The sequence below is a fragment of the Schistocerca americana genome, chromosome 8, assembly GCF_021461395.2.
Source record: "Schistocerca americana isolate TAMUIC-IGC-003095 chromosome 8, iqSchAmer2.1, whole genome shotgun sequence".
NCBI lineage: Eukaryota > Metazoa > Arthropoda > Insecta > Orthoptera > Acrididae > Schistocerca > Schistocerca americana.
The window spans coordinates 122,291,362-122,303,523 of NC_060126.1; the positions used below are offsets into that span (position 1 = coordinate 122,291,362).

Sequence of the window (12,162 nt, forward strand, 5' to 3'; positions counted from 1 at the left end):
AAAAGTTCCTTAAAGGGGTAATGAGGCAGATTATACTCGCAGAAAGCGTAGACTGAAGGAGCGTTACACTGAACTATTGCCCATCAGGCCTCCTTTTAGAACACACATGTCTTACAAGAATCAAGGGCCACAGACGGTGCTCCAGGAATCGACCTCTGAGAAGGTCTGGCAACAAACACTTTCGCGAGCAATGAGACACGCAGCCAAGAGTTGCGTTCACTTCACAAGATGGTAACTCAGACTAGTGGCAGTCTAACGAATGACTAATGATAATCGTGTTGAAGCTACCTGACGTCCGATAAACCAAATGCAACGATGGAACAATACGCCAAAGCCGGAACCGGCGGTCTGCATTACGTCCCCAGAATACTGTGGTTAGAGTGCCCGGAACGAGAAAGGAATCACTACCACCAGAGTAGAAGTATCACGAACCGGCCAACAATCAAGAAAGCTGTCAAAACTACACGCCTTACCGGACAGCAGTGGCAAGGCGAAGAAACGTACACTGCCGTTACATACACCTACTCCCAGGGCAGGTAACTGGGGCATTAGCGGCCACCAGACAAGAAACATTACCGCTCTTTGAACTTAACAAATTGTAACAAGTTGAACGCAGTAAATAGTAATAAGCAGTCGAGGAAAGCTTATCAGATCCGCCTTCCCCAACCACTCCACTCGCTGCTCTTCGCCTCAGCAACACGAACCCAAGTCACTGGAGAATCGCGGGATACCACAATGGTGGAGGTTTCTCTACTTGGATTGAAATGCACTCATGTTAAAGCTTGCTGGATCCGGTTTACGAGGAGGTCGTGCACCCTCGTGACTACAGTCCTTCCATCCGGCAGTCCGTGCGTGCCGCCAGCGGTCCCGGCGTGTTCTGGCACTGCGCGGACCTGGCTCCTCCCCAGTCCCCAACCGAACTCGCACACTCACACGATCCGGGAAAACAACGACGTCGCCGCAAAGATAGGCCAACAATTACCACATACCGATAACCGCCGCTGCTGCCACTAGCGCATAGGGAACAGTCGTGAAACCGAGTGCCGCCAGTCAACACACGAGAAGAAAACAAACAACCGCAGTCATGCCAACTAATCGTTACTGTCTGGCCTCCAAGAGAGGGCGGAAACCTACAAACAGCACCAACGGGAACCGCAGCACGTCTCAACCTCGTCGGAAGTACCTTAGATCCGACACAATATACTCACAAACTACACAGAACACTGTTCTGACCACGAACATACTTGTAACGTTGGTTGGTTGGTTGATTTGGTGGAGGGGACCAAACAGTGAGGTCATCGGTCCCATCGGATGAGGGAAGGATGGGGAAGGAAATCGGCCCTGCCCATTCAATGGAACCATCCCAGCATTTGCGTGAAGCGATTTAGGGAAATTACAGCAAACCTAAATCATTATGGCCGTATGCGGGTTTAAACCGTCGTCCTCCCGAATGCGAGTCCAGTGTGCTAACCAATGCACCATCACGTTCTGTCACTTGGAACGTATTGAGGATATTGCACAGGTGGCGTTGGTGATCAAATACAACGACGCAACGTGCAGGCTTGGCTACTATCTGCATCTACACTATTGGCCATTAAAATTGCTACACCACGAAGATGACGTGCTACAGACGCGAAATTTAACCGACAGGAAGAAGATGCTGTGATATGCAAATGATTAGCTTTTCAGAGCATTCTCACAAAGTTGGCGCCGGTGGCGACACCTACAACCTGCTGACATGAGGAATGTTTCCAACCGATTTCTCATACACAAACAGTAGTTGACCGGCGTTGCCTGGTGAAACGTTGTTGTGATGTATCGTGTAAGGAGGAGAAATGCGTACCATCACGTTTCCGACTTTGATAAAGGTCGGATTCTAACCTATAGCGATTGCGGGTTATCGTATCGCGAGATTGCTGCTAGCGTTGGTCGAGATCCAATGCCTCTCAGCAGACTATGGAATCGGTGGGTTCAGGAGGGTAATACGGAACACCGTGCTGGATCCCAACGGCCTCGTATCACTAGCAGTCGAGATGACAGGCACCTTATCCGCATGGCTGTAACGGATCGTGCAGCCACGTCTCGATCCATGAGTCAACAGATGGGGACGTTTGCAAGACAACAACCATCTGCACGAACAGTTCGACGACGTTTGCAGCAGCATGGACTATCAGCTCGGAGACCATGGCTGCGGTTACCCTTGACGCTGCATCACAGACAGGAGCGCCTGTGATGGTATACTCAACGACGAACCTGGGTGCACGAATGGCAAAACGTTATTTTTTCGGATGAATCCAGGTTCTGTTTACAGCATCATGATGGTCGCATCCGTGTTTGGCGACATCGCGGTGAACGCACGTTGGAAGCGTGTATTCGTCATCGCCATACTGGCGTATCATCCGGCTTGATGATATGGGGTGCCATTGGTTACACATCTCGGTCACCTCTTGTTCGCATTGACGGCACTTTGAACAATTGACGTTACGTTTCAGATGTGTTACGACCCGTGGCTCTACCCTTCATTCGATCCCTGCGAAACCCATTTCAGCAGGATAATGCACGACCGCATGTTGCAGGTCCTGTACTGGCCTCTCTGGATACAGAAAATGTTCGGCTGCTGCCCTGGCCAGCACATTCTCCAGATCTCTCACCAACTGAAAACGCCTGGTCAATGGTGGCCGAGCAACTGGCTCGTCATAATACGTCAGTCACTACTCTCGATGAATTGTGGTATCGTGTCGAAGCTGCATGGGCAGCTGTGCCTGTACACGCCATCCAAGTTCTGACTGACTCAATGCCCAGGCGTATGAAGGCCGTTATTACCACAGAGGTGGTTGTTCTGGGTACTGATTTCTTAGGATCTATGCACCCAAATTGCGTGAAAGTGTAATCACGTGTCGGTTCTAGTATAATAAATTTGTCCAAGGAATACCCGTTTATCATCTGCATTTCTTCTTGGTGTAGCAATTTTAATGGCCAGTAGTGTATGTTCAAGTATGCATTTTTTGCGGTATCTCCACACTTTTGTCGCCCCCCCGTACACCTGTGCCAACACGGAGGTGAAGGTAGTGTCCCGGAAAGCCGCGAGCAGAATTCGCAGCGGTGCGAGCTGCGGGACTGTGCTGGCCAATCAGCGGTGTGCGGCGCGGTGCTGCGGACGCTGGAGGGGCAGACGGCCGCAGAGCTACAAAAGCCGGCCGCCGCCGCCAGGCGCACTCACGCCGCGGTCCTCGCCATGGCGCCTTCTCCAGGTGAGTTCCAGCGCGTCTCAGCACGTCCTCTGCACTCCGGAGACTGGCCTCACACAGCTCTGTCCTGTCCGAGGCTCTTCATCTTACTTTCATTAAGCTCTGGTTTCCCTCTACAATTTTTAACCGTGTCACCCCTTACCTCTCCACCAATAAACTTCCCTTCCTTATCAGACTAACGATTCTTTTAAAGAGTAAACCGCCATTTGACTGTTATATTTATCTTTTGTACTATCCAGATTTCGGATTTTATGCCATTACAAAGTAGAATGCAAAAGGATTTAGACCATTATTAAGTGGGCCCGCCGTTGTGGCCGAGCGGTTCTTGGCGCTTCAGTCTGGAACCGCGCGACCGCTACGGTCGCAGGTTCGAATCCTGCCTCGCGCATGAGTGTCTGATGTCCTTAGGTTAGTTAGATTTCAATAGTTCTAAGTTCTACGGGAGTGATGTCCTCAGATGTTAAGTACCATAGTGCTCAGAGCTATTTGAACCATTATTAAGTCATGTCTGTTAAGACGATCCAAAGCAGGTAAAAAACGCTGGCACGAGTTACATCTTATAGACATATGCTGGCCTTGTTACCTGCTTCAGACTGCCTTAATAGATATTGTAATTTTTGCTCCTATCTATGAAATTATGTAGTTATGTAGTTCTCAATTCGTTCGAGCAATCAATCATTCATAATAGGAAACACAGTCATAACTCAGTCACTCAAGATGATTCAGAAATTTTACTTGTTAGAATGAAATCAGGCGATAATTCTTCTTCTCTGCAGGCTCGTGCTTTGCGGCAGTCTGCTAATCTGTACAAAAAAAATGCCTCCTATTTTTGGGAGCGTTGTATAATCAGTCGGGAGACCTCAGATCAAGCGGATATTTGGCTTTGATGAAGTTTAACCTTCCGAAGAAGTAATGGAGCTCTTGGATTATTGAATGCAGGTTCGTATCCAGTCTTTCGGAAGTTCCCTTCTGATTAACAACTACGCAATACATCGATGAATATCATTAATTCTCAAATGTCAAATAATGTAAATTGTTACACACCTTTTGTATGAAGGATCAATATATATATATATATATATATATATATATATATATATATATATATATATATATCCTTTTTAATCGTACAATTTCGTATCATCTTTTGTCATAAATCTCAATATTCAGATTACAATTCTTCAAACAATGCTCAGGCTAATCGGCACGAAGACAATCTCGGAAGCTTTTTTCTAACAACCACCAGAGAGAGTACTACAAAGAATAATTATGCGCTCATGGCATAGCTATTGTATGAAAGTACTTTGCGCATGGCTTCTGCGAGTATGAAGATAGAAAATTAGTAAACGTCATTCAATGGTAGATCAGAATAATTCATCGAATATAAAGAGATATTACAATATAATTTAATAATGCCCTAACAACTTGTAAGATTGTACTTGATAATGGCATAAAAGCCGAAATCTGGATAATACAAAAGATAAATATAATAGCCGGCCGAAGTGGCCGTGCGGTTAAAGGCGCTGCAGTCTGGAACCGCAAGACCGCTACGGTCGCAGGTTCGAATCCTGCCTCGGGCATGGATGTTTGTGAAGTCCTTAGGTTAGTTAGGTTTAACTAGTTCTAAGTTCTAGGGGACTAATGACCTCAGCAGTTGAGTCCCATAGTGCTCAGAGCCATTTGAACCATAAATATAATAATACGCAGTCAAATGGCGGTTTACTCCTTTAGAAAGTATTGTATGATTGTGGCTTAACGCCATCGAAAACTTTTCCACGATTTTTTGATGCCTCATGATATCTCCTATCAGCTGAACGCTTCTTACAGTCAAGTTGTGCCATAAGTTACTTTTCTCCTCAGTTTGACCCAGTGCTTCCTCGTTACTTGCCGGCCGCTGTGGCCGAGCGGTTCTAGGCGCTTCAGTCTGGAACCGCGCTATCGCTACGGTCGCAGGTTCGAATCCTGCCTCGGGCATGGATGTGTGTGATGTCCTTAGGTTAGTTAGGTTTAAGTAGTTCTAAGTTATAGGGGACGGATGACCTCAGATGTTAAGTCCCATAGTGCTCGGAACCATTTGAGCCATTTTGAACCTCATTACTTATCCGATCTAACCATCTAATCTTTAGGACAAAACTTTCTCTTATTGTCCGAACTGTTTATCGTCCACCTTTAATTTCCATACAAGCCTACACTCCAAACGGATAACTTCAGAACGAAAAACCCTAACATTTACGCATACATCCGATGTTAACAAGTGTCTCTTAAAAAACGATTTGGTTGCTATTCCCAGTTTGCATTTTAAATCTGCTCTACCTCGGCGATCGTCACTTTCATTTTGGAGCCCAAAGAGCAAAACTTATCTGCTACCTTGAGCGTCTCATTTCTCTATCAAAATCGCTCGTTTCCCCTGATTTAGAATAACTGCACTCCATTACGCTGGTATTACTTTTTTGCATTAGTTTTATAATCTCTTTTCAAGGCACTGTACAGTGCGTTCAGCTGCTTTTCCAAGTACTTTGAAGTCTTTGTGAGAAGTGCAATGTCACTGCCAAACCGCAAAGTTTTTATTTATTTTCCGTGATCTTTAATTCCCTTTCTCAATTTGTCCTCGGTCTCCCACACAATGTCCATATCGAATAACATCAGGGATAACCCTTAACTGTGTCTCACTCCCTACTCAACTACTGCTACATGATCTTCGGCTGTTATAACTTCGATTACGTTCCTGTATATGTTGCAGATAATCTTCCGTTCCCTGTATTTTATACCTGTGAAGTCCGCTCTACTTTGTGCATTTGTATCCCCTTCTTAATGTAACCAATATGCTCAAAGTAATAGTGTCAATAAGAATTTGAATACAGTGTCTTACTATGTATTATCCTATTGGTAGTGATGTGCCCTTGCCTTTTTCTGACCGTTGATAGGCTTACCCAGTTATTCATGGCGGAACCGATATTTTTTCTCGAATAACTAAATTTTCCACATTCTCACAGCATTATTAGAGGTGAAAGTCACGATGACTGAACAGAAAATCTGCTTACCAAGCAGGAATCGAACCCTACTTGTTTAGACTAGTCTGACAGTCAAAACGCCACCAAGTAATATTTTGCGTTAATCCATTCATCTCCTCATCCTTCGTTCATCTCTACATCCTTAGTAACCTTTTTCAGATGTTTTAATCTTCACCTCCTCTACAATGTTCCCCACCTACTTCTACTTTCAGTCCTCTAATGTTCTTTTCACCGAAAAGTACTTTCATAGTCCTCGTTTCGCGACTCTTTATTTACTACCTCTCGCACATTGTGTAGGCGTTAGCACACTTTTGATATATTAATGACATATTAGTTCTCATTCTGCTTGGAATAATCGTTCACGAAGCAGCTTTTAACCTGCCTGCACACTAATCACTATGTGATAAAGACAAATATTTGAAAAACTATCAACTTACACTTGGCAAGCGCAATTGAGTATTTTCTTTATAACATTGGATGCCGCACAATCATCTATTGACAGACAGAAAGAGTACGCAGAGGGGTATTATTATGTGCCTTCTTCTTTGACAGATATGAATCATGTTTTTCTATGAGATGTTGTAGTCCAAACAAATGTAAGCTGGACGCAATGCTTGTGAAGGTAAAGGAGGATGATTAACGTCTTAACATTGCTTTGACAACGAGATCATGAAAACAAGCTCCTACTGCATGAGGAGGGAGCGCAGAAAATAGGTAGTAGCTTTTCTAAGGAAACATTCCAGTATTCTTAAGTGATTTAGGGAAACCTCGTGGAAGTTAAACCCCATTCTTCCCATCTGCGGAACAAGTTCCTGAACCATTGCTCTATCTATCTCAGTAAAGTGCTTAGTGTCTGCTGCTACCTTTATGTATCTGGTTCAAAAAATGGTTCAAAAGGCTCTGAGCACTATGGGACTTAACATCTATGGTCATCAGTCCCCTATAACTTAGAACTACTTAAACCTAACTAACCTAAGGATATCACACAACACCCAGTCATCACGAGGCAGGGAAAATCCCTGACCCCGCCGGGAATCGAACCCGGGAACACGGGCGTGGGAAGCGAGAACGCTACCGCACGACCACGAGCTGCGGACGTATGTATCTGGTTTTCATTAACACGTAGCCCAGTACCACGACTGGTTGGTCATGTAAGCACTCCGATTACGATTCTGGAAAGTCGACTGTAGTTGTCCGAGCTCTTCTTACACAGTCGATAATCGCTCCTCATACAAACATTCTACCGTAATTGAAACTTGCTTGAGGGGTGGCCGAGCGGTTCTAGGCGCTACAGTCTGGAACCGCGCGACCGCTACGGTCGCAGGTTCGAATCCTGCCTCGGGCATGGATGTGTGTGATGTCCTTAGGTTAGTTAGGTTTAAGTAGTTCTAATTTCTAGGGGACTGATGACGTCAGCAGTTAAGTCCCATAGTGCTCAGAGTCATTTTTTTGAAACTTGCTTGGGTATCCAGCGTTCTACTTCCTTTTAAAATCGTTAATTACCGTGGACGAAGCGATTTTACTTGGAGTGAAGGTGTTAAGTGAGAAGAAAATTATACATTTCTTTTTATTTGTCATTTGTTCACTATGATATATTTTCTGCATTAATTGAACTGATTGGCAATAATCGTGAACTGAACACCTGGCTAATTTGTAACTCATATATCCACTATCTCTGTTAATGACATTTACTCTCGTACAGTGAACCATTCGCTAATTTTGGGCGCAGGAATATGGGTGCGCTTTTACTGATTCAGGAGTTTTCTAGCCATTCTAAATCCCCAAAACCTGGGGTACAACAATCTTCGATCATTGATCAATCCATCCTTTTTTCCTGCAACGCACGTAATTTAGTCAGGTTAATAAAACAGTTTCGAACGCATTAATTGCTGTATTACGATTTTTAAACATGTCTTCTTGCACAGTGTGTTCCTTCGCTTTCTCCTCCTTACGCGTTCACTGACTTCATAAAGACACCATACTCTCTGCTTAATTAAAATATTGCGCTGACGAAACGGGCAGTTGATTTACATGCATCACTAACATAGAACAACAGGCGTTCCGGAAACCGGCGTTTCATCGAGCTAGCGAAATCGATTCCGGCCTCACATTTAAACCTGACAGCTAAAATCGGTTCACGAAATTCGGATTCTGTCTTCCGCTTGTGTCATATTGAAAGAAGGCCTGTGTAACATGATGCGTGTGCTAGGGAATGAACGCAGTGGAATGGTAGTTAAAGCCACCTTGTGTGATATTACACACAGCGGTCATAATGTTGTATCACTTTGAAAAAAAATAAAGCCTTGACCTTGAAACTTGGTGATCGTGTTAGAAATATTCCATGTGTGCAATGTTCCTTCAGTGCGACAAACTTTTCCCATCGATGGATAACTTGGCGGAGATCTAGGTTGTAGAAATCTGCATTTTGGGTGTGCAGGAAACGCTCCTCCACGAAACTGATCTCGTCGGCATTTCGAAAAGGCCTTTGAAGGAAGCTTTTTTCGTCTGTGGAAAAAGGAAGAATACATAGGACGCAATAGCAGGAGAAAGTGGGTATTGTACCAAAATTTGATAACCATTGCATAATGTATTGGGGGTGTGCGCACTGGCGGACCCCAATGAGAGGCAATCTTTCTCACGTGAAGTAGGCTGAAAACTAATTCGTTACTGATTTTAATATTTGGTCACGTCGACTGTGATACCTGGGCCTCAGTCTCTCTTTTTATTCATGGCTCTTCACCGACAAAGGGTCTGACACTTCGTTCTTCGTCATTCAGACATGTATTACCACGCGGGATGCTCCTGCGTCACCTAAACCACAGTGATATTTGTTGGTGCATTGTTGCATATTTTCACCAACACAAAATGTATTTCAAAATGCATAGGTTTCTGCGGTCAGTGTCATTCTCACTAAAATCCTCTTGAGTGTACTATTCCGTCCTCTTATAAAACACGTAAAATGCTGAAAATGCTAAAATAACTGACGTTTCGGCTTCGTTGGAGCGTCATAGTCCAGACCCTGATGAAGGCAACATGACCGAAACGTCAGTTATTTTTATAGTATTTTTAGCAATTTAAGTATTTTTAAAATGACGCTGCAGTACGTCCAGAAAAAATTTTAATAAGTTCAGCATAGATTGTTGCGGCATTTAATTTTGGCTGCTCTAGCGGCGATATGTCACTGAGGCGCGAAGATTTCAATGTATAGCGAGACTGCAGATATTTACTTGCAAAACAATTTAAAAAAACCAACAAAAAACAAAAAAAATACGTAACTTATTTTTTTCAGATGATAATTAAAAGTTTATGGCTTACTTGCGGTTCCTAGATACACTACCTGATAAAAAGTATCAGTATTTCGCTGTGTATTGCAGAACTGATCACCAGATGTCACGAGAAGCGGACCCGCCGGTGTGAAAGGAGACGGGAAGTACTCCGTCGTCAGTAGAGAAGCTGTGACAGCGGAATGGGTCGCTCAGGAGAGCTCAATGATTTCCAATGTGGACTAGTCATTAGATGTCACCTCAGTAACAGATACACCGTTGACATTTAAACGCTTCAAAAGCTGCCCAAGTCCACTATTGGTGATGTGACTGTGAAGCGGAAACGCAAAGGAACAACCAAAGATAAACCACGACAAGACATACATATTGTGAGGGACAGGGACCATCGAACATTGCGAAGGGCGGTAGTAAAAAATTGCATAAAATCAGAGGGAGGAATCACTCGTGATTCACAAAGTGGTATCAGCAGTCCGACTAGTACAGTGACTGTGCGTAGGGATTTAAAAACACTGGTGTGAAACGGTCGAGCAGCTTCTCGTAAGTCACGCATTTCTGTAGTCAATGCTAAACAACACTTGATGTGGCGCAAAGAGCGCTGGAAACGAGTGATTTGGAGTGAAGCACCGCTCTACACTCTGTGGAAATGACGGGAGTGTTTGGCTTTTGAGAACGCCCAGAGAGCGTTACCTGTCACCATGTGTAGTACCAACGGTGAAGTGTTTTTCGAGGTAAGAATGTGGACCCTTCATTGCTCTTGAGAGAACGCTAAATTTGTAAAGCTGTGAACATAGTTGACAGCATTGTGTAATGCCTACAGTTTGGAGGAGACGACTGTTTGCATCTGCTTAACAACGCACCCTGTCATAAAGCAGCATCTGTGAAGCATTAGTTTGTGGGGCATAACAATAATTAAAAGGACTGGCATGCCCAGAGTTCCGTTTTGAGTCCAGTGGAACAGCTTTAGGATGAGTTTGAACGCCGACTTCACTCCAGACTCCAGCCTCCGACACCAATGCCATCTCTGATTTCGGGTCATGAGGAAGAACTGTCTGCCATCCCCCCCCCCCCTTCCCCCCATAGACATTCAGACACCTAATAGAAAGTGTAACCAGGAGCGTTCGAATCGTCATAGAGAAGAAATGCGGTAGAATTACTAATAGATGTAAGGATACTTTTGATTACATAGTGTGGTAGAATTGATCCACTTCGTCCGTTTTGATGTTAAACAAGTCTTTATTCTGCTTTTACAACTCTTCATTCCTCTCATGACTTTGCCTTTGTTTTGTTTACCCTTAAGTCATATTCTGTGCTATGTATCTTGCCCAGTCCTTAAAACATATATTTTAAGTCATTCTTAAACTGATCAGGAAGACAATGTCTGCGTACCTCAGGTTTAGTATCTGCTCCTTTTCAGTTTTATTCATCTTTCAAAACTATTTTTAAGTTCCTGTATTGTTTCGTCAATGTACAAGAAACGGGATAACGACGGAGAACCTACATCTAGATGGGCGGACGGAGATCTGGACTCCTCTCTCGAATGTGTGTCGTGCCCTAACAATTACAGCCTGTGAACACACTGCTCAGGGTAGGTGAGTATCTTGGCTGATCAAAAGTATCCGGACATACATATGTGGGCATTGTTTGGGGTGTGTGAACCCTTCGTCTTTATGATGGCTTGAACTCTGCTGGGGAGACAGCCAATGAGGTGTTTGTAGAATGTTTGTAGAGGAACGGTAGCCCAGGGGTCGAAACCAGAGCAAGTAGTGATGTTGGACGCTGGGGTCTAGAGCTCTGACAACGTTCTAAATCATCTCAAAGGTTCTCTGTTGGGTTCAGGTCGTGACTCTGGCAGCTCAGTCCCTTACAGACCAAACCTTTGCCTCACAGACGTTGCTTAGAGTGCGCTGTCACGCTGATACAAACGGTAATCGTCTCCAAACTGTTCACATCCGTCCGCATTTAGCGTTTTGTTCAGCACAATAACAGAAATCACACCTCAAACACGTAAAACACCTCCCATAACGTAACACCACTTCCTCCGTACTTCACTGTTGGCAATACACGTGACGACAGGTAACGTTCTCCAGGTATTCACCAAACTCAAGCCCTTCCACCGGATTGCTGCAGGCTATAGTATGATTCATCATTCCAAAGCAGTCGTTTTCAATTGTCCAGTGGCGTTTTTTAACACTGACAACAGAAATATGTAGCTTATGAGGAGCTGTTCGACCATTCTACGCCAAGTCTTTTAACTCCCTATGCACAGTCATTGTGGTACCTGAACTGCTGGTACCGCTTTGCAACTCAGGAGTGATTTCTTGTGCTTATCTCATGCGATTTTTTACAACTACCATCCGCAATGCTCGACGATCCCAATATGTAAGCATATGAGGTCTGCCTGGTCTCCGCTTATATGTGGGTGTTCCTTCGTGTTCCACCAACACTCACGATGGGCAGCTTTAGAATAATTGAAATGTCAGTGATGGATCTGTTTCTCAGGTGACATCGAATGGCTAGTCCACGTTCGAAATCACTGACTTCTTCTGACCGACCTATTATACTGTTACTATTTCTCTGCTTATAACACAAAACTGCCCGTCTTTTATATCGGCCTGTCTG

General features: G+C 44.3%; 1 protein-coding gene across 1 annotated transcript in view; it reads left to right on the top strand.

The window, feature by feature from the left end:
* The first annotated feature begins 3,193 nt into the window (after positions 1-3,193).
* Positions 3,194-12,162, top strand: part of LOC124545135 (protein yellow-like) — a 73,407-nt gene continuing 64,438 nt past the window's right edge. The window contains exon 1 of the mRNA XM_047123960.1: positions 3,194-3,251. Within this exon, the coding sequence (XP_046979916.1) occupies positions 3,236-3,251 (16 nt within the window). The 5' untranslated portion in view covers positions 3,194-3,235. The remainder of the gene's footprint in view (positions 3,252-12,162) is intronic.